The sequence below is a fragment of the Callospermophilus lateralis genome, chromosome 11, assembly GCF_048772815.1.
Source record: "Callospermophilus lateralis isolate mCalLat2 chromosome 11, mCalLat2.hap1, whole genome shotgun sequence".
Classification (NCBI taxonomy): Eukaryota; Metazoa; Chordata; class Mammalia; order Rodentia; family Sciuridae; genus Callospermophilus; species Callospermophilus lateralis.
Window position 1 is genome coordinate 22,494,567 of NC_135315.1, and position 22,263 is coordinate 22,516,829.

The 22,263-nt window shown below is 40.9% G+C and overlaps 2 protein-coding genes across 9 annotated transcripts in view; both read left to right on the forward strand.

Annotated features, from left to right (window-relative positions):
* The window catches only part of Med1 (mediator complex subunit 1), a 36,349-nt gene extending 24,434 nt beyond the window's left edge, over positions 1 to 11,915 (forward strand). For 2 of the 6 annotated variants that reach the window (XM_076869789.1, XM_076869790.1), the window contains 7 exons: positions 114 to 225; positions 708 to 832; positions 1,355 to 1,473; positions 2,848 to 3,049; positions 4,528 to 4,623; positions 4,738 to 4,843; positions 6,302 to 9,832. In XM_076869789.1, the coding sequence (XP_076725904.1) occupies positions 114 to 225; positions 708 to 832; positions 1,355 to 1,473; positions 2,848 to 3,049; positions 4,528 to 4,623; positions 4,738 to 4,843; positions 6,302 to 9,560 (4,019 nt within the window). In that variant the 3' untranslated portion in view covers positions 9,561 to 9,832. Of the gene's footprint in view, positions 1 to 113; positions 226 to 707; positions 833 to 1,354; positions 1,474 to 2,847; positions 3,050 to 4,527; positions 4,624 to 4,737; positions 4,844 to 6,301; positions 9,833 to 11,701 lie in introns of those variants that run through there. The other 4 variants (XM_076869792.1, XM_076869791.1, XM_076869793.1 and 1 more) reach the window with 4 other exon arrangements.
* Positions 11,916 to 14,118: 2,203 nt separating this feature from the next.
* The window catches only part of Fbxl20 (F-box and leucine rich repeat protein 20), a 108,622-nt gene continuing 100,477 nt past the window's right edge, over positions 14,119 to 22,263 (forward strand). For 2 of the 3 annotated variants that reach the window (XM_076869795.1, XM_076869797.1), the window contains exon 1: positions 14,119 to 14,266. In XM_076869795.1, coding sequence (XP_076725910.1) covers positions 14,219 to 14,266 — 48 coding nt within the window. In that variant the 5' untranslated portion in view covers positions 14,119 to 14,218. Of the gene's footprint in view, positions 14,267 to 14,821; positions 15,092 to 22,263 lie in introns of those variants that run through there. The other variant, XM_076869796.1, reaches the window with a different exon arrangement.

The window sequence follows — 22,263 nt, forward strand, 5'->3', positions numbered from 1 at the left end:
CCCCAGCTGCTGGGATTATAGGTGTGTGCCACTGTTCCATTAATTATGGGGTCACATCCAGTTGGCTAATTTGTGTTATTTTGAAGAATATCTTTTTTCTTTCCTATTCCTAGTTCCTCGATCTTTGGGCATGAATGCATCAGTGACAATTGAAGGGACATCTACTATGTATAAACTCCCAATTGCACCACTGATTATGGGGTCACATCCAGTTGACAATAAATGGTAAGTTAAACATAAGTTAAACATAAGCAAAGTCCATATTTTTAACTTAAATACCAATGTGAAATAATGTTTCATTTGGCTCTTACCACTTGAAATTTTAGAGCTTGACTACTTTTTTTTTTTCATTAATTTTCCTTATATACAGTATTTATTTGAATGTTTCTCTTCTAAGGTCTGCTCATAGCAAACATTCTCTGCCTTGAATAAATGTGTTGTTTTAGGTTTGAGTTTTAATGTTGTGTGTTGAACTCAGCTCCTCGCCTGTGTTGAATACATGCTGTATCATTAAGTCTAGTCCCGGATAAATGTTTGAAAGCATTAACAGATTATGTTTAGGAATTGTTAGAAGGAAATTCAAAGAATGACCTTTGACAGACCCTGTAAATACTTGTCTGGGATACATGTCTAACAATAAGTGTTAGGAGTTTTCATTTTCATACCAAATCAAAATCCAACTCTTCCTCCTATCCTTTTTTTTGAAGGACCCCTTCCTTCTCCTCCATCACCAGTGCCAACAGTGTTGATCTTCCTGCTTGTTTCTTCTTGAAATTTCCCCAACCAATCCCAGTATCTAGAACATTTGTTCAGAAACTGCAAAACTGCACAGGTGAGTTTTTTGGTTTTTTTCTTTTTATTTAAAGTCTTTACCAAACTGCTGGTATATTTTGAGCAACAGGAGCTAATACTTGGTATAATGTGAGCAGAAAATTCAGATTACCCTGGATTGCTTATAGTCTTGTAGACCTGAAAGAAGTAACCAGGGGTATATATATTAATGATGTTTTATAAATGCTTAGTAAGTATTTTTTAAATAAAGGGGTGAATGTAAAAATCATGAAGGGAGCTGGGTGCGGTGGTACATGCCTGTAATCCCAGTGGCTCTGGAGGCTGAGGCAGGATGATTGAGAGTTCAAAAGTATCGTCGACAAAAGTGAGGTGTTAAGCATCTTAGTGAGACCCTGTCTCTAAATAAAATACAAAATAATGCTGGGGATGTGGCTTAGTGATCGAGTTCCCCTGAGTTCAATCCCTGGTACCAAAAAAAAAAAAAATCATGAAGTGAAAATTGAGCTCTGAACATTTTGATCTTAATGTGATCATTATATTAATCTTTTTTTTTTTCCCCTAGGAATTCCATTATTTGAGACTCAGCCAACTTACGTACCCCTCTATGAACTGATCACTCAATTTGAGCTGTCAAAGGATCCTGACCCCATTCCTTTAAATCACAACATGCGATTTTATGCTGTGAGTAAGGCCTTGTGGAGCTCGAATGTTGTAACTTATGTTTAGACCCAAGATCAGAATCTTCTTTATAGCATTGTGGGGTCTGACACCTTCATTTAGATGGCTTGGTCATGACCTGTTTCCTCACTCAGACAAGAAATTACAAAAATCTCTGATACATACTAAAGAAAAAGACCATGAGCCTCCGAGTTGGGAAACAGCAGTGAATATTTCTTTGTTGACATTCTTCAAAGAGATGAAAATCTTTAATGGTATCCTGCCTTTTATAAGCTTACAGCTAGATGTTAAAAATTCTTATTGTTTCATGCACCATAAGTTTATAATTGGAAAAGTCCTTTAAGTACATAAAAGAACAAAGTATTGGGATGGATCAATTATGAAATGTTGCAAAACCTCATCTGGGCTTAAATTTTTTTGAATGTTTGATGACAGTCTAGACTATCAGTAGTTCACAAATTCTGAGTGCATTGTAATTATAAAGAATGTTTTATTGGGGCTGGGGATTTGGCTCAAGTGGTAGCGCGCTCGCCTGGCATGCGTGCGGCCCGGGTTCGATCCTCAGCACCACATACAAAGAAGTTGTGTCCACTGAAAACTAAAAAAAAAAAAAAAAAATTAAAAATTCTCTCTCTCTCTCTCTCTAAAAAAAAAAAAAAGAATGTTTTATTAAAAATACAGATTTTGAGCTGGGTACAGTGGTGCACTCCTGTAATTCAACTACTTCGGAGGCTGATACAGGAGGATCACAAGTTTGAGGCTAGCTTGGGCAATTTAGGAGCACTTGTCTCAAAATGAAATTTTTGGGAAAAGGCCTGGGGATATGTCTGAGTGGTAGAGTACTTGCCTAGCAGGCACTAGGCCCTGTGTTCAATCCCACCACCCTTAACCAAAGGAAAAAAACAGAAAAGGAAGAAAAAGCCACAACAGATATTGCACTTATGGTTTAGAAACCTCTTTAGTACAGGGCTGGGGATGTGGCTCAAGAGGTAGTGCGCTTGCCTGGCATGCGTGTGGCCCGATTCGATCCTCAGCACCACATACAAAGATGTTGTGTCCACCGATAACTAAAAATAAAATATTAAAAAATTCTCTCTCAAAAAAAAGAAACCTCTTTAGTACAAATTTCTGAGGAAGTTTTATGTTAACTAAGTTAGGATTGCACCAGCACAGAGTTTTCCTAAGAAGGAGTACTTTCAGCCAGATGAGCAACTGATTAACATTTATCATATCTGCTAGTCAGAGAATATACTGTGGAGTTCTATTACTTTCTAAGACTTTGCTGTGCTTTTTGAGCCATAGACTTTTTAGGGTAGTTTGTGTCAGAATACAATGGATTAGTAAATAGTATTCATTTACTTTGTTCTTTTTGCCCAGGCTCTTCCAGGTCAGCAACACTGTTATTTCCTCAACAAGGATGCTCCTCTTCCCGATGGCAGAAGTCTACAGGGAACGCTTGTTAACAAAATCACCTTTCAGCACCCTGGTCGAGTTCCTCTTATTCTGAATATAATCAGACACCAGGTGGCCTATAACACCCTAATTGGAAGCTGTGTCAAAAGAACTATTTTGAAAGAAGGTACCGCCTTTCCTTTTGATATACTTACTGGAAGATGGGAACTAACTATTCCCATAGTTCTTGAATTTGGTGGCTGATCAAAACACTGTGGAACTTTTAAATCTAACATAAAAATTCCTTTCTTTGGTTTTCATACCCAGATGAATTGAATTAAACCTCAATGGGAAGAATTGGGAATCTACTTTAATTACTACAAATGATTTTGATGGGACTAATCTGTTCAAATTGGTATTTCAAACCACTTTTTTTTTTTTTTCCATGAACTTAACTTTTTCTAAACCTAGTAATGAATTGGGTATTTTAAAGTCATGCTTGTGGCAGGTACCTTGTTGTAGTGAGAAACAATTTATTGATATCTCAATTTTAGGTTGTTAGGACAGTGCTTTCCTGGTCTAGTCTTTTAGTATATTTTCTCCCCATTCTTTGGAGAACTGCAAATCATAATATCATATTTTATTTTTTGATATTGGGGAGTGAACCTAGAAGCAATTAACCACTGAGCCACACCCCCAGCCATTTTTAGTGTTTGAGAGAAGATCTTGCTAAGTTGCTTAAGGCCTTGCTAAAATGCTGAGACTGGCTTTGAACTTGAGATCCTCCTGCCTCAGCCTCCTGGGTTGCTGAGATTATAGGCATGTGCTACCATGCTCAGCTATCATATAGCTTGAAAAGTGAGATCTGTGCCCCTTTTTTCAGGATTCTAGATTTCTGTTGGTTTTCAAACAGTTAGTTATTAAATGTTTTGATATAAATTTTGACTTCTCTAGCTGATTAGTTTTTTACCTTGGGCATAAAGCATTTCTGTAAAAGTTGGGAGTAATGACACAGAACATTTCATGTGTTTGAATCTTAGGAGAATTGTCCACATAGCTTCAGGGTACTAAAAATGAGTTTACACTGGGGAGCAATGGAGCAAGTATGTGATCTTTGTGCCTCTGTTGCCAGAATATTTTGTTTAGGAAGTACAACTTAAGAGATGTAGCTCAGGGGCTGGGATTGTGGCTCAGCGGTAGAGTGCTTGCCTAGCACTGGCGGGACCCAGGTTCGATCCTCAGCACCACATAAAAATAAAGGCATTGTGTTGAGTCCATCTACACCTAAGAAATTAAAAACAAAAAAAAAAAAAAAAAACAAAAACAGAGATGTAGCTCACTGGTACAACACTCATCTAGCAATCACTAGTGCTTAAAAAAAAATTAGGTATCATATCTTCATATTAAAAATTTGAAAGTTTAGTTACTTTTTTGTTTTGGCAAGATTCAACAATTAACTGGAATTTATTGGAATCTGATTCCTTCTGTCATTTGTAAGTGATGACCTAGAAGGGGTGTGTGTGTGTGTGTGTGTGTGTGTGTAAAAGAGAGAGAAATTTAGTTTCCAAAAAGGGAAAAAATAATTTTACTCTGTATATTTAAGGATTGTTATTGGTTTCATGTCTTATGTTTGGTTGTTTTATGAACTTTTTTTTTGATTTTTAGATTCTCCCGGCCTCCTCCAGTTTGAAGTGTGTCCCCTCTCAGAGTCCCGTTTCAGTGTATCTTTCCAGCACCCTGTGAATGACTCCCTGGTGTGTGGTGAGTTGTGTGGGTGGCTAACACCTCTCTCAGGGGAGCTACTTTGTTCCTTGTATCTTTTAGAAGGTCAGAAACAATCTATCACAAAAATCTTCCTTATATTTTGTCTTTCAGTGGTAATGGATGTGCAGGACTCAACACATGTGAGCTGTAAACTCTACAAGGGGCTCTCAGATGCACTAATCTGCACAGATGACTTCATTGCCAAAGTTGTTCAAAGGTAGCACTGACCCTTTTCCATCAGAGTCCACTAAGAGTATGTTTTCAATATTAGAGTGAATTGGAAATAAAGGAGAAAGTCACAGTCATTCCTTTGAATTCACTCTTATCTGTTTTTTTGGATTTAAAAGTGATCTGAATTTCTTTATTTTAATTTGATATCACAATGGAGTAATAGGAGATAAGGTAGGTAACTTTAGGTCAGGCATTAGTGTACTTAAAAGTGGGAGATAACTGAAGTAAGATGCACTTTTCTTTCACCTATACTCTTTTGCCACTTTTTAAAAGATAAACCATGAAATGTCAATATGTGAGAATATACTTAAGTCATCATCTTCCCAGAAACATTAATATGTAACTTTTAAGCAGAAACTAGCAGCCCATTTTTTAAAAAATAGTATTTAGTTGTTAATGGACCTTTATTGTATTTATTTATATGCAGTGCTCAGAAACAAACCAGTGCCTCACACATGCTAGGCAACCCCAGTCCTAGCAGCCTATTTTGGTAAATAAATTCTTATTGGAACTCTGATGTTCATTTTACATGTCTATGGCAGCTCTTAAGCTAAGATGACAGAGTAGTTGGACAAAAACGCCTATGGCCTACAAAACCAATACTATTTCTGTCTGGTGGAATAAGGAAAAGTTTGTTGACATATGTTTTAGAGCAAAATGTTTTTCAAGTGAATATTTTGAAATACTTATCTGGAAAGTTAAAAGTGCATTACTTTGGGGCTGGGGATGTGGCTCAAGTGGTAGTGCGCTCGCCTGTCATGCGTGCGGCTCAGGTTCGATCCTCAGCACCACATAAGATGCTGTGTCCTCCGAAAGCTAAAAAATAAAATAAATATTAAAATTCTCTCTCACTCTGTATTTAAAAAAAAAAAAAAAAGACTAATTGGACCATTTGAACTTTTTTTTTTTAAAAAAAAGTGCATTACTTTGAAATAAACATGATTTCACACCAGCTGTAGCACTTTTTACAATAGCTTTGGAATGATCTAAGCCAATAAGGTTTACGACTTGATGGATGAAAAGACTTTTTTAATGGTTCACTAAAATAAACAATAGATCACATTAATTAACATGTAATGCCCTAAACGGAAAGTATTCTATTACTGTGTTCCATTATTATTAGCAATTTCCTTTTAGTTCAATATGAAATCCAATCATTTGGACTCATTTATGGTTTGATTTGGTATATTTTCATAAGAGGTTAACAATTGCCTACTAAGTGAGATTTTTTTTTTTAGAATGTGAATATATCCAAAGCTTTGGCATTTGATAGAACTATTCTTGCCTTACAGATTTACTTGTCTTACCTGAAACTTGCTTATTGCAAAGTACTGATGGCTTATCTAAGTCTTGGGCAAAATTAGAGCCTGTTTTTCCAAATGAAAAATGAGTTTCATTCAGCAGCTATTGCAGTATTATCTGTTTTTTCCATCTTATTTTGCAGATGTATGTCCATCCCTGTGACGATGAGGGCTATTCGGAGGAAGGCTGAAACCATTCAGGCTGACACCCCAGCACTGTCCCTCATTGCAGAGACAGTTGAAGACATGGTGAAAAAGAACCTGCCCCCGGCTAGCAGCCCAGGGTATGGCATGACCACAGGCAACAACCCAATGAGTGGTACCACTACACCAACCAACACCTTTCCGGGGGGTCCCATTACCACCTTGTTTAATATGAGCATGAGCATCAAAGATCGGCATGAGTCGGTGGGCCATGGGGAGGACTTCAGCAAGGTGTCTCAGAACCCAATTCTTACCAGTTTGTTGCAAATCACAGGGAACGGGGGGTCTACCATTGGCTCGAGTCCGACCCCTCCTCATCACACGCCGCCACCTGTCTCTTCGATGGCCGGCAACACCAAGAACCACCCGATGCTCATGAACCTTCTTAAAGATAATCCTGCCCAGGATTTCTCAACCCTTTATGGAAGCAGCCCTTTAGAAAGGCAGAACTCCTCTTCTGGCTCACCCCGGATGGAAATATGCCCGGGGAGCAACAAGACCAAGAAGAAGAAGTCATCAAGATTACCACCTGACAAACCCAAGCACCAGACTGAAGATGACTTTCAGAGGGAGCTATTTTCAATGGATGTTGACTCGCAGAACCCTATCTTTGATGTCAATATGGCAGCTGACACATTGGATACGCCGCACATTACTCCAGCTCCAAGCCAGTGTAGTACTCCTCCAACAACTTATCCACAACCAGTACCTCATCCCCAACCCAGTATTCAAAGGATGGTCCGACTATCCAGTTCAGACAGCATTGGCCCAGATGTAACTGATATCCTTTCAGACATTGCAGAAGAAGCCTCTAAGCTTCCCAGCACTAGTGATGATTGCCCACCCATTGGCACCCCTGTTCGGGATTCTTCAAGTTCTGGGCATTCTCAGAGTGCCCTTTTTGACTCTGACGTCTTTCAAACTAATAATAATGAAAATCCATATACTGATCCAGCTGACCTTATTGCAGATGCTGCTGGAAGCCCCAGTAGTGACTCTCCTACCAATCATTTTTTTCCTGATGGAGTAGATTTCAATCCTGATTTATTGAACAGTCAAAGTCAAAGTGGTTTTGGAGAAGAATATTTTGATGAAAGCAGCCAAAGTGGGGATAATGATGATTTCAAAGGATTTGCATCTCAGGCACTAAGTACTTTGGGGGTGCCAATGCTTGGAGGTGATAATGGGGAAACAAAATTTAAAGGCAATAGCCAAGCTGACACTGTTGATTTCAGTATTATATCAGTAGCTGGTAAAGCTTTGGGTCCTGCAGATATTTTGGAGCATCACAGTGGTAGTCAGAGTCCTTTAATGACCGCTGGGGAGTTAGGGAAAGAAAAGACTCAAAAAAGGATAAAAGAAGGCAATGGAACTAGTAATAGTAGTTTGTCAGGCCCAGGATTAGACAGCAAACCAGGAAAGCGCAGCCGGACTCCTTCTAATGATGGTAAAAGCAAAGATAAGCCTCCAAAGCGGAAGAAGGCAGACACAGAGGGAAAGTCTCCATCCCACAGTTCTTCTAATCGACCTTTTACCCCACCTACCAGTACAGGTGGATCCAAATCTCCAGGCAGTTCAGGAAGATCTCAAACTCCCCCAGGTATTTCCACACCTCCCATCCCCAAAATCACTATTCAGATTCCCAAGGGAACAGTGATGGTGGGCAAGCCCTCCTCTCATAGTCAGTATACCAGCAGTGGTTCTGTGTCTTCCTCAGGCAGTAAAAGCCACCATAGCCATTCTTCTTCCTCCTCTTCCTCCTCTTCTGCTTCCACCTCAGGCAAGATGAAAAGCAGTAAATCAGAAGGCTCATCAAGTTCCAAGTTAAGTAGCGGTATGTATACCAGCCAAGGGTCTTCTGGATCTGGTCAGTCCAAAAATTCAACTCAGTCTGGGGGAAAGCCAGGTTCTTCTCCCATTACCAAGCATGGTCTGAGCAGTGGCTCTAGCAGTACAAAGATGAAACCTCAAGGCAAGCCATCATCACTTATGAATCCTTCTTTAAGTAAACCAAACATATCCCCTTCTCACTCAAGGCCTCCTGGAGGCTCTGATAAGCTTGCTTCTCCAATGAAGCCTGTTCCTGGGACTCCTCCATCCTCTAAAGCCAAGTCTCCAATCAGTTCAGGTTCTGGTGGTTCTCATATGTCTGGAACTAGTTCAAGCTCTGGCATGAAGTCATCTTCAGGGTTAGGATCCTCAGGCTCATTATCTCAGAAAACTCCTCCATCATCAAATTCTTGTACAGCATCTTCTTCCTCATTTTCCTCAAGTGGCTCTTCCATGTCGTCCTCTCAGAACCAGCATGGGAGCTCCAAAGGGAAATCTCCCAGCAGAAATAAGAAGCCATCTCTGACAGCTGTCATAGATAAATTGAAGCATGGAGTAGTCACCAGTGGACCTGGGGGTGAAGATCCAATGGATGGTCAGATGGGGGTGAGCACAAATTCTTCTAGCCATCCCATGTCCTCAAAACATAATATGTCTGGAGGAGAGTTCCAGGGCAAACGTGAGAAAAGTGAGAAAGACAAATCAAAGGTTTCTACTTCTGGGGGTTCAGTGGATTCTTCTAAGAAGACCTCAGAGTCAAAAAATGTGGGGAGTACAGGTGTGGCAAAAATTATTATCAGCAAGCATGATGGTGGCTCCCCCAGCATTAAAGCCAAAGTGACTTTGCAGAAACCTGGGGAAAGTAGTGGAGAAGGCCTCAGACCACAGATGGCCTCTTCTAAAAACTATGGCTCTCCACTGATCAGTGGCTCCACTCCAAAGCATGAACGTGGTTCTCCCAGCCATAGTAAGTCACCAGCATATACTCCCCAAAATCTGGACAGTGAAAGTGAGTCAGGCTCCTCCATAGCAGAGAAATCTTACCAGAACAGCCCTAGCTCAGATGATGGTATCCGACCACTTCCAGAATATAGCACGGAGAAGCATAAGAAGCACAAAAAGGAAAAAAAGAAAGTAAAAGACAGAGACAGAGACCGGGACCGGGACAAAGACAGAGACAGAGACAAAAAAAAATCTCATAGCATCAAGCCAGAGAGTTGGTCTAAATCACCTATCTCTTCAGACCAGTCCTTGTCTATGACAAGTAACACAATCTTATCCGCAGATAGGCCCTCAAGGCTCAGCCCTGACTTTATGATTGGGGAGGAAGATGATGATCTAATGGATGTGGCTCTGATTGGCAATTAGGAACCTAGGTTTCTAAACAAATGTAGCCAGAGAAGAAACTAATGATAAGTTTTTATGTAAACCAACATAAGGGGTGAGTCAGACAGGTCTGATTTAAGAATCCTAAAAGTCATAGCTTTGACATCAAGCTGGGTAAATTCAGAAAGGTATATCCAGACCCAACTAAAGAGACCACAGGGTTTTGATTCTGGTTATCAAGAATTCCTTATTCTTTTACCAGAAAGAAAATGTTAAAAATATGTGCTTACAAAAGGGAGGGGGAGGGAGGGATGTAAGGAGATGGAAGGGTGGGAAAACAGTTTTTTGGGAAATATTCATATATATTTTTTCTCCCTTTTTCCATTTTTAGGCCATGTTTTAAACTCACTTTAGTGCATGAATTTGAAGGGCTGGGCAGAAAATGAAAAAGCAATACATTCCTTGATGCATTTGCATGAAGGTTGTTCACCTTTGGGTAGTTGTCCATTTGAGGCATGGGCAAATGAAGGACTTGGGTCATTTTAGACACTTAAGCAATGTTTAGTGTCTGTTTCTTAGGAGTGATTGGGAGAGGGAAGATGATTTTAGCTATTTATTTGTAATATTTTAACCCTTTGTTTTTATACAGTATTTCTTTCTAAATCTATGAGGTTCAGGGTTCAAAATGATGGGAGGTGAAAGAGGAAGGCTTATTTCATGGTAGAGAGCTTGTAGCTTTGCTGATACTTTAGCATTAAGCCCAAGCAGACTTAATAAGTCAGAGCCTGTCTTTGGAGTTAAGTAGAAAAACCAAAATGACATTTTCATTTTAGGAGGTTTTTCATAGGGTTCAACATCATAGGAATATTAGGAGTTATCTCCCTATGGAAGTAATGTTTTATCTTTTCCTTAAAAAAGAAAATAAACTTAGGGTGGCTTTTGGGGATGTAAACATGTTTTCAGATGCAGTAAGGTATAATGTGGGATAGCCTTCCTGACCCACTGGCATGAAAATCATTATAGAATTAATAGTTCTCCTGTTTCTACAATGTGCCAAAAGTCCGCATTCCAGCATTTTGTTTGCAGGAGAACTGATGCCATTCCTAAGAGCTGGGCTCTTTGTTTCTCTTCATCACAAGGAGGAGTTCAGACTTTAACCACTCCACTGTATGCTCCCTGAGATAAGACAGTGAAAATTTTGCAGCCATAGTTCACTTAAAACAATTTCAAGCTCACTTGAAGTAACAGGGGCCTGGAATGCTAGGTGAGCATGAAGATAAACCCTTGCTACTATGTAGCAACACAATTGGACCTTTTTGGAGAAACAGGTCTGAATCTGGATTCTGGGGGACATCAAAAAGAAGCCCTTCTCACAAATATAGAAATCCAGGAGACCATTTTGAGTACAACAGAAGTTCTCAGTATTTGGAGGGTTCTCTCAAAATTCTGCGGCCTTACTTTGATTTTGACACCTTGCACTGTGCCATTCCTGATGATTCCATTCAGGATCTGTTTCAGCGGGGCAGGCATAATCCCCAGCACAACACTTCTGGATTTAAAAAAAAAAAAAAAAGCCAGGTGATTCATGTGCGTTTGTGTGTCATAAGTGGAGTGAGTTCATCAGATACGGAAGAAGATTTCTATATTCAGCTCTTTCTGCAGGTTGGATTTAGCATAGAATTGGAAAATCTGCTTTGGCTTTCTTTCCTGACTGTCTCTCATTTCCTCTAGTGTTCTCCCTTTACTGGTCATCAGCTCTCAACAACTCTGCCACTTTTGTACAAGTCCCAACGTAATAAGAAGTAGGAAATGAAACATTGCAAAGTGGAACAAGAAAAGTTATCGGTTACCATATCAGAGTCAAATGTCTTGGGTGACACTAAGAAGGACATGGGCAAGGTGATACCAGAGTGCTTTATCTTGTGATGCTGATACAGTAGCAGCCTCTCAGACATACAACAGGTTGGATTTCTCAAAAGTTTGTCACCTAGTTTTGAATCCTATCCCGTTGGTTTCTGCAGGAAAAGTAAAAAGTTACATGGTTTTTAAGTTTGTTTTGGGTGGGGAAAATCTTGTGGGGAATGTACTGCATAGTATCAGGGGCTCAGCTCCCCAAGCAGAGCCAACAAATATCAAAATGAGTAAACTGGGAAGCTTTTTCTCTCTTTCTGTCTTCATCCCAGATCAAAGAATCCCGAGTTAGGATCTGGATGAAGGATAAGCCCCTGAATTGTCGATGGGCACACCCCACACACTGACCCAGCATCTGAACTTGCTTAACAGGGAGCCGGGGCTAAACTGCTTCACCCTGCCTGAGAACCAGGGAACACTGCATTTCTCCACAGGGTGGAGGAGAAGAGGCAGAATAAACCAAGCCTGGGACACCTCCCTCCCGTCTAGGTGTACTCATTCTCCTGTTTCAAAAGACGGCAAGGACATGAAGTCAACTTCTACCTTTCTTCTGCTGCTGGTGTCTTATGTATTCTCAGTTTGACCTGATTCCTCTTCTGTCTTTTGGCTTCATGTTGGGGGTTCTTGGTCAAAATCTGCTCTGATGTACATGAAGATTTCAAATTAAAATCCAGTGTCTTAAAACAAGTATTTTTTTAAAGGGGTGGGGAGAGCAAGCAGGATATAATTTGCCAAAACCAGGCTTGAGGTTGGTGACTCTTGAAAAGAATTTTCCTTTTTCAGGCCTAGGTCTGAAAATCTAGGGCAGCAATATCATGAATTTTCAGAAGAAAGTCTTTCAGGGAGCCAATGATTCATACAGTATCCACAGTTGAGTCACTTAAAGCAGATGTAAGTATAGGAAGCATTTGCAATCCTTAAGCAATCTTGTTTTCAGAAATTTTCCTCATTTCTATTCTGCCCGCCTTTTATTTCTATCCTGGAATTTGTTTCTGGAGGGGGCAGAAAGTATTTAATATCTCAGAAACTATGTTGGGAAAGATGCTCAACTGTAAGTGCTGAGTTTTAAATTTTGAGTTAAAAAATGTACATCAGGAGCAGTGGGGAGGGCCTTTTTTAAAGAAATTCTTTCAAATTTGATTTTCTGTGTGTATGACCGTTCTGTAAATACTTTGGGGTTTTTCATTTTTTGAAAGTAGACACAATTTGTGGGATTTCCCCCCCTAAAACGTAATAAAAAACCTGTTTATTTACATGCAAATAAAATTCTTTGATAAAAAGTCATATGCCTATGTGTAATTTTTGCACTTTTTAACCTTTAGTTAATTTAATGTGTGCTGAGGATTGAACTTAGTGCCTTACCTGCTATGCAAGTGCTCTACCATGAGCCCACAACCTCAGCCCACCTATTTATGTCTAATATTTTAATTTTTGTATAATCTTCAGTTCAGCTTCTCAAAAAAAAAAAAATTGAAACAAGTCAAAAAGTAATGTCTTCCCTAAGTTCCCTACATGGGTCCACAGGCATGGACATCTCAGACAAGATTTTTTTTTTTTTGTCTCTGGGTGTCAGTTTTTCTGCCTTTTGCAGTTGTTACCACATGGATCAGTCATGTGGGAGAAAATAGCTCTTAGGTGTGACTAAATTTAAAGGCTGTTTTATTACACTGGTGGAAGTGAAGTAGAAACATTGAAAGTATCTGGGACCAGAGAGGAAATAGAACATGTAGATCTTGGTTTGTGGACCTGAGGAAGTTTTCTGAAGCTAGGGTTCCTTGCTTATTAGGATATAAAGGAAAGGTTATTAATGTGCTTTAAGAGTTGGGTAAGAAGCCAGCTAAAATATGTTTATCCTTAACGATGTGCAGTACTTGGTGCTCTTAAATGTTCATTTCTTAATGAGATTCATAACAAGCCTGACAGTCACTAAAACCACTAATTAAAAGGGGTGTGAAGACAAACTCAACTGCTTTGGGAGCATAACAAATATACTGCTGCTTATGCAAGGACTGCTGGGGTTTCATACAGTTTATAATATTTCATTTTTGGGATGTTATTCTTTAGTTTCTTTTGAAGGGGCAACTCAACTTTTAATTGAGCCTCAGTTCACGGGAATCAGTCACAAATTCCAGCATCTAGAACTCCCTAGTTGTTAAAATATAGAGGTATGATGACAGGGACCAACTTCTACACAAGTCGCTCAAGAGTGACGAAAGTCAGTTTCTACCGGGCAAATGCCCCCGCCTACTCGCTCTCACACGCTTGTTTCTCCCGCCAAAGTTGCGTCAGTCTCAGGTTCTCACCAACCAGTGCCCTGATTGGAGGGCGGACGGGCACTAAAGTCCATTGGACGCCAGCAGCTCCGGAGGGGCGGGGAAGCCAAAGGCACTTTTGCCTCGTCTGCCCCTACCCCATTGATGCGCGCCCCTCCCCCTGCCGGAGGAATGGTAGCCCGGCTCTAGCCCTGCACCCTCTGACCCTCAGGCCTGAGGTGTGGCCTCGGGGCCACCCCCGCAGTAGAACCGGGCACTCGGCCTCCCCCTGAGCGCAATTAGGCCCAGCCTTTTCGAGCCATGCACTGGGAGACATCCGCCCCTCAGCGGACCCCCAGGCCTCCCTGTAGCACCCCGTAATGCAATCCACTGGGGCGGGGGAGGAGGAGGAGGCGCCGGCGGCGGCGGCGGCGGCAGCGGCAGCAGCGACAGCAACTACGGCAGCGGCGACGACGGCGGCGGCGGCGGCCACGGCATTACTGCCCCAATCTAGAGACATCCAAACAGAGGAGGAAAATGGCTCCAAGCAGGGACCGCCTCCTGCACTTTGGGTTCAAGGCGACAGTGAGTGATAGAGGATGGGAGTTGGGTGGTCAGAAATGATGTGTGAGCCAACCCCGGGTACAGGGGAGTTAGTGACAAGCCTAGGATTTGAGAGGACTAGGCCGAAAGCTCAGGTTCTGTGTGGATATAGGTGCGTGCCTGTTTGCCCGCGGAGGGGAGGAGAAGGGTTCTGGGCCAAAAGGGGGCTCCGGTGCGGTGTGCTGTCCTCCTGCTTTCCTCTCCCTCACGAGTCCACGAGCACGCGCGCACTCGCTCCCGCCCCACACCCCCCCTACACAAACACATAGACACTTAGGCACTTCCCTGCCTCGCCTTCTCCCGGTGGGCTGGCCTGCCTCGGAGGCGGGAGGGGGTCGAGCCACCACCGCCGCCGAGCTCCGGCTGCTCGCGGGCGCACTGTCAGGGGCTGCGCCCGTGGTGGGGGAGGGGTGGTCTCGCACCGCCGCCGAGCGCTCCTCCCCCTCCCCCGGCGTTCCGAGGCCCGGGCGGCTCTGCCCAATGAGGAGCGGCGTTGCTGGCAGGTGGGGAGTGTTTTTGTTTTGGGTTGAAGTTGAGGCTGAGGAGAGAGTCGAGCTAGCGACGAGCCGTCGTCGCGGCCGCTGGAGCCGCGGGAGGTGGCGGAGGCCCCGCAGTAGCCTAGAAGTCTCTGCTGCCCGTCATACGCCCCCTGCTTTGCCCCTCCGCCGCCGGCTCCCGGTCCCGGAACTCTCGGGCCTGCCCTGGGCCCCTGTGTTTGCACTCCGCACGCCGCAGCGCCCGGCCCGGGCCGCACCCGCCGGCCCCATGAGGAGAGACGTGAACGGAGTGACCAAGAGCAGGTTTGAGGTATGAGCTCGGGGGGCTCGGGCTACGAGAAAGGCTAGCCCCGCACTCCTACGAAACGTTGGTTCGCTCCTCTCTGAGCCTCCTCCCTTGCCTGGCGCCACCCACCACCGGCGGGACTCCCAGCCCTCCCGACCCTTCTCTTGACCCGAAAGCCAGCGCCGCCCGTCTTGCCTAGCTCTCCAGGGAGCACGCCTGCTGCCCCTTCCCACCGAGCGCCACGGCGGGGGATTAGCTCTGGCGCCCTAATTCCCCCCTCCCCCTGATCACTCAGCTTTCCATTCTTTACAGACCCTTGGCTTGCCTACTTACACTCGGCAGAAAAAGCATCACGGCTTCGACCGGCCGGAGCGAGCTTTTTCTTCCTGCCACTTTCGTGGATCATTTCTCGAGTTTAATACCTTGATTAAACTAGGGCAGTGGGGGTAGCCGACTGGGATGATAGAGGAGACTGTGTTTTCGGTCCTGTGTTGAGTTTGAGTATTGTTCGGATACTTCCTCTTCTTTCCGTTTAGTCTGGACTTTTGTAGCTCATTGTTTGTGGGAACCCTTAGATGTCTATGTGGTTTAAGATTGGGACGAAGATCTGAGAGACTTTAGAAAATCCTTTGGGGTCTTGTGGTCTCCTAGGAACTTTACCTCCTCCGGTGAGCGAGGTTTATAGTTGGTCATGGAATTGAGAAATGTAAAGTGTCCAAGTATCTTTAGAGAGTAGTCACCAAGTGGGGAAGGCATTCCTTTGAAAGTGAAGTATTGTAACTACTGACGAATTACAATAGTATAATCATGTACAGGAAGATTGATTGAGAGGATAAGAGAGAAAGAAACGTATACAACAAGAAGAAGAGTAAATCTTATCTGGCCTTTTCTGGCAGAGAATCAGGCTGACCTGGGATCACTCACGGCTCAGTGTACATCTCATTTGGTGTTTTTCTTCGTTTTCACTCAAAAGATGAAATTGTAAGAGGGTAAGACAAAATCTTTAGCAAACTCACCAACTCTGTGCAGGGGGTGAAATATCTTACTTAAGGGTCTGCAGTTTAGTCTGTTCATTTCTTTAAATGCTTGCGATGAAAATATTTGAAATTATCCCCAAAGACTAGATAGGATACATTTGGAGGAAGTTTAAGCTACAGTGTTAAGTTGTGGATGAGAAGTGGGGAAAATTAAGGAATTGTTCGGGTTAGAGTTTTTTGTTTTTGTTTTGTGGTACCAGGGATTAAACACAGGGTCATTTAGCCACTGAGCCACTGAACCACATCTCCAGCCCCATTTTTATATTTTAGTTAGAGACAGGGTCTTGCTATGTTGCTTAGGGCCTTGCTAAATTGCTGAGTCTGGCTTTGAACTTGCTGTCCTCCTGCCTCAGCCTTCCCAGTCTCTGGGATTACAGGCCTGTGCATGCCACTGAGTGCAGCTTAGAGTTTTCATATAAAATTTAATGGGGGGCAGACTGGAGATATAGCTCAGTTGGTAGAGTGTTTGCCTCATCTGCACAAGGCCCTGAGTTTAATCCCCAGCACCACCAAAAAAAAAAAAAAAAAAAAAAAAATGGGAAGAAGTATTAGATGTTAGTATTTGATGTTATCTCAGTAGGATGTTATGTTGCTCTAATGTACAAAGCCCAGACTAATTAATGGTGGTTTCATATTCAGCATTACTGTGAAAGTCCAGGATGTCATTAAAATTACTGAATAGACATTTGTCAGTTAAGGGGAATCAGAAGTACCAAATCCTGAATAATAAGTGGGGCTTAGATAGCTTATTTTTAAAAAAATATTTATTTTTTAGTTTTAGGTGGACACATATCTTTATTTTTACGTGGTGCTGAGAATCGAACCCAGTGCCTCACGCATGCTAGGTGGACGCACTACCACTTGAGCCACATCCCCAGGCCAAGATAGCTTTTTGCCACTGCAGTTAGTTCTTTTATCATTTTTCTGTCCACTTTAGGTCGTTGAATTGTTGGAAAGAATTCTCTTGTGGTGTGTACTTAAAAATTACATTGCTATTTCCTGTTTTTGTTATAATTTTACAGTTTTATCTGTAGTGCTGGCATACTAAAAATAACAAGAAAATTTATTGCTTTATTAAGTGTAGCTATTTACCTTGATTACTATGTAGCAGGCAGCTAAGGCTTTCTAAGTATGATCTGAGAAGGTGAAAAGAATAAGGTGAGAAACCTCCTTTACTTTTACTTCTGTGCATGTTAGGCAAGCACTGCCCCACTGAAACACATCTTCAGCCTGAACCTTTATACTGTTCATGATTACAGTGTTTATAAGCCAGAAATTATTCAATCAGTATGTGAAGTGTTCCATGTCAGAATAAAATGAATAGTGTCTAGATGAAGTGTTAGAATTTTCAATATCTGAGTATTTCTTAAAACTACTTACCTCTTTGTTGATGTAATTTATAAGTAATAAGACAACCAGTCAATTGGACTCTTATTATTTTATTTTTTTTTTGATACTGGGGATTGAATCCAAGGGTGCTTAACCACTGAGCTACATCCCCAGTCCTTTTTATTTTTTATTTTGAGACATGGTCTTGCAGAGCTGCTTAGGGCCTCACTAAGTGACTGTGGCTGACTTCAAACTTGGATCCTCCTACCTCAGCCTCCTAAGTTGCTGGCATTACAGGCCTCTTATAAAGCAATAAATTTATTGAAAATATTTCAAGTATTTACTTTCAATAAAAGATATAGGTAAATAAGACAGGATTTTCATGTCTAAAACTTTTTTTTTTTTGGGGTGGGGTGGGGTACTAGGGATTAAACCCAGGGCTACTTAACCACTGAACCACATCCCCAATCCTAAAACAGTTTTTTTTTTTTTTTTTTTTTTTTTTGCGGGGGGTGGTATTGGGAATTGAACTCAAAGGTATTCGACCACTGAGCCCCATCCCTAGCCCTGTTTTGTATTTTATTAGAGAGAGGGTCTCACTGAGTTGCTTCCTCACTGTTGCTGAGGCTGGTTTAGAAGTCTGGATCTCCCTGCCTCCACCTCTGGTTCTGCCTCCACCTCCCAAGCCGCTGCCCTAAAACAAGATTTAAAAAAAAAATTTTTTTAAGTTGTAGATGGACACAATTCCATTTATTTATTTGGTGCTGAGGAACGAACCCAGTGCTTTACACATGGTAGGCAAGAGCTCTACCACTGAGCCACAGCTCCAGGCCCAAACACCTCAAAATTACAGATTGCTTATTGTAAATAGTTGATCTTTGAGAATTTTTCTGAGTGCAGGAAATCTTATACCTCACTGTTTTTGCAAATAATAATGACTAATTTCAAATAGCAGTTAGGACTAATACAAAAAGAAAAAATTTGGTGGGGGGGTGAATAACTGAAACTTATGATCTTTCCATAGTTGATTCATCTTATAGGAAATGTTTTATTCTGTATGCTTTTGAATGTTGTAACTGGAGGCCACATGGTTTAATCTCACATATGGGCATAGAACTGCAGTTAAAAAAAAAAAAAAATGGAGGGCTGGGGCTGTAGCTTAGTGGCAGAGAGCTTGCCTAGCATGCTTGAGGCACTGGGTTCTATAATCAGCACCACATTAAAAATAAATAAAATAAAGGTATTGTGTCCAACTACAATTTTTTAAAAATATATTTAAAAAAATGGAAATTAAAACTAAGCTTGGCGCTGTGGCACACACCTGTAATCCCAGGGCCTGGAGGAACTGAGGCCGAAGGACTGCGAGTTCAAAGTCAGCCTCAGCAACAGCAAGGTGGGAGGTGCTAAGGAACTCAGTGAAACTCTGTCTCTAAAGAAAGTACAGAATAGGGCTAGGGATGTGACTTGATGGTCGAGTGACCCTGAGTTCAATTCCCAGTATCAAATAAATAAGTAAGCCAAGAGAGTGGCCAGATATGTAGCACTCTGTAGAATAGTCAGAGTAGATGTCTATTCTAGTTGAATAGTTAAAAGAAATCTAGAGATGTCATTCCTTCCTCTGTTACCTTGGCATTAAATATATATACAATAAATATCCTTTATATGTTGACAGAATATGTTAAACTGTGTTAGTCACTTAAATGGAATTCATCGTTCAAATACTTACAGTATTACTTATAATGAACTTTTTTGGCCAATTTTGATAATTTCCTTTCAAATTTAGTGATAGTTATTGAATGCATCTCACCTGGACTGAGCAAAATGTTTTACCTCAGTTAATTCTTTTTGGTTGGGTGGGGAATTGAACCCTGGGCCTCATGCATGCTAAGCAAGTGCTCTACTACAGAACCACATCCCCAGCCATCTCAGTTCTGTTTCTCACAATTATGTTTTACAGTTGAGGAAAGTGAGGGCCTGATATGTGTTCAAGTTCAAAAGTGGGAGAGCCAAGATTTCAGTCTGCATTTTTAAAAATTCCACTCTTTATCCTGTTCTGCATAACTCACCATAAAGCCCATAAAATGTGTGGGAATGTGCTTTCCTAAAGTTCTTCATCCAGTATATTTAGTTTTGTATTTTCTCTAAAAAGAATGAGTCTACCTTTCATTTTAAGTGCATTAAATAACATTATCTTAACACCCTGTGGGAAATATCTAGACAAGCCCTCAGGTTCAAGTTTAGATTTTTTTCAGTTAAACTTTTTTACTTTGTCATACTCTTAATAGCTACATTTTGACTCTTGAGGGGGAAGTTCTATCTTACATAGGGCTCATTAAAAAGCCTAACATTTAGGGGCTGGGGTTGTGGCTCAGTGGTAGAGCACTCTTTGTAGGCACTGGTTTCGATCCTCAGCACCACATAAAAATAAATAAAATAAAAGTATTGTGTTCAACTACAACTAAAAATAAAAAAATTTAAAAAGCCTAACATTTTTTAAAAATGTCATAGTGTAATATTAGCTGACATTCACATATCATTTTAAAATTTAATTTGTGCCTGGAGATGTTAAGTCTCATGTAAGTTAGGAAGTAATATGCTCCAAGTAATATGCATTTTAAATCCATATTTGTTACTGTTATTCCTTATATCTCACTGCTTTTCTTGTAAATCTATAATATCACATGTTCTGTAACACTAGGCTGTCATAGTTCTTTTCCTGCTTTCTTCATTTTGTCAATTCAATTTATCCAAAATAATAGAAGTCATAAAAGGTGGCATGCCAAAAAAAAAAAAACTACATTGGGAGTTAAGAGACCTGGATATTCATTAATCTCAATTTTTGCCACGGACTAACTGGGATTTTGGTTATTTCTTTTCACTTCTCTGACTTGTTATTTCTTTTCATTTCTCTTCTGCAAATCAAGGGAATTAGAATAAATCATTCAAGTAACTTTTGTTCCAGAATCCTATAAATTGTCATTGTTTCTTTTCCTGGTACTGGGAATTGAACCCAGGGAAACTCTACCACTGAGCTGCATCCCCAGTCCTTTGTTTGTTTGCTTGTTTATATTTTTGAGACAGGGTCTCACTGAGTTACTCAGGCTGACCTTAAATTTGTGATACTCCGGACTTGCTTCTGATTTAGCCTCCCACATTGCTGGGATTATAGGAATGGTACCACTGTGCCTGGTCTTGAATTTGCAGAGGCTGGCCTCCAGTTTTGATCCTCTAGCCTTAGACTCCCTAGTAACTTGGATTATAGGTGTGCCCCACCTCACTGTTCTGTTTTTTGTTGTTGTTTTTGAGGTGGTGGTCTCCCTGTGCTATCCAAGTCAGCCTCCAAGTCTTGGGATTAAGTAATACTCCTGCCTCAGTCTCCTGAGTAGCTGGGTTTATAGGCCCCAATATATTTTCGACTTGTTTCATTCTTTAAAAATCCTTGCAGTTGGAGCTGGGTTGTGGCTCAGCGGAAGAGCGCTCACCTAGAATGTGCGAGGCCCTGGGTTCGATCCTCAGCACCACATAAATAAAATAAAGATATTGTGTCCAACTACAACTAAAAAATAAAAAAATATTAAAAAAAAATCCTTGCAGTGGGACGGGCACTAGTAGATCCAACAAATTTTGTTAACAAATTGAAAACCATTGTCTAATAGTCTTCACTGTGCAAAAACTTTGGAAAATTATTCTTGATATTTAAATTCTATATTCTTTGATATAATCTTTTTTTGATGATTTTCATTCATTGATTCAGTATTTCTGTTAGAGAATGAACACTTAAGTTTTGTACCTTTATGTTTTAGTCTTCATTTTATTTTATTTTTTGCATTATTATTATTAGCAGCAGCACCAGCAGCAGCAGCAGCAGCAGCAGCATCTCGTACTGGGGATTGAACCCAGGGCTACATAAACATTGAGCCACATCCTTTTAATTTTTTATTTTGGGACAGGGTCTTGCTAGGTTGCTCAGGGCCTAAGTTGGTAAGGCTGGCTTTGAACTTGTGATCCTCCTGCTTCAGACTCCTCAGTTGCTGGGGAAAATCTTTCTATTTTAATCTCCACAGTTGTCTTGTTTCAAATTTTGGTCTCATTTTTCCTTACAAATTAATAAGTACCTTTGTTATAGGCTGAGGATTTCATTCCTGTTCCTTAGATTACTGTTTCCCAACTGGTGACAGATTGGAAACTGAGTTGAAAATTTTAGTAATCTAACTAGTATACTATTGTGGTTTTAGAAGGGTATTTTTAGATGTTCAAAAAAAAATTCCATGACACCAGGAAAATCTAAGGGAGGGAAGGAGAAGAAAGAATACCCTTATGCTACCAAATTTAGCTGCTTCTGCATAGTTATCTTTACACCATTTTGCTATGTGATCATTCAGACTTCGTGAATTTTTGGATTAGACCCTCATCCAAATGCATCCAACGGTGGTTTTATAGTTTTATGTCTCAATGCATTTGAATTTATTTAATAAAATGGTTTTATTTTACTCACAACTAATAATAGGTGGTGATACTGAACTATGCCATAGGATTTTTACTTGGTTTCAGCTTCAAAAACAAAGCACTTTTGGAGTCTTATATTTTTATGTTTTAGGTCACTTGTCAGTGCAAATTATATATTCAAATATATTAAAATGTAATATATACCAAACAAATTTCCATTAGCTTTTGAAGACTTTCTGTTAAGAGAATGACTTTACTGGATAGTTATTTTTGGAAAATATCGAATAACTATTACAGTAGGCCTGTGAGTTACAAATGTTTTTTTAAAATATTTTTTTAGTTGTAGATGGACACAATACCTTTATTTTATTTATTTATGTTTAT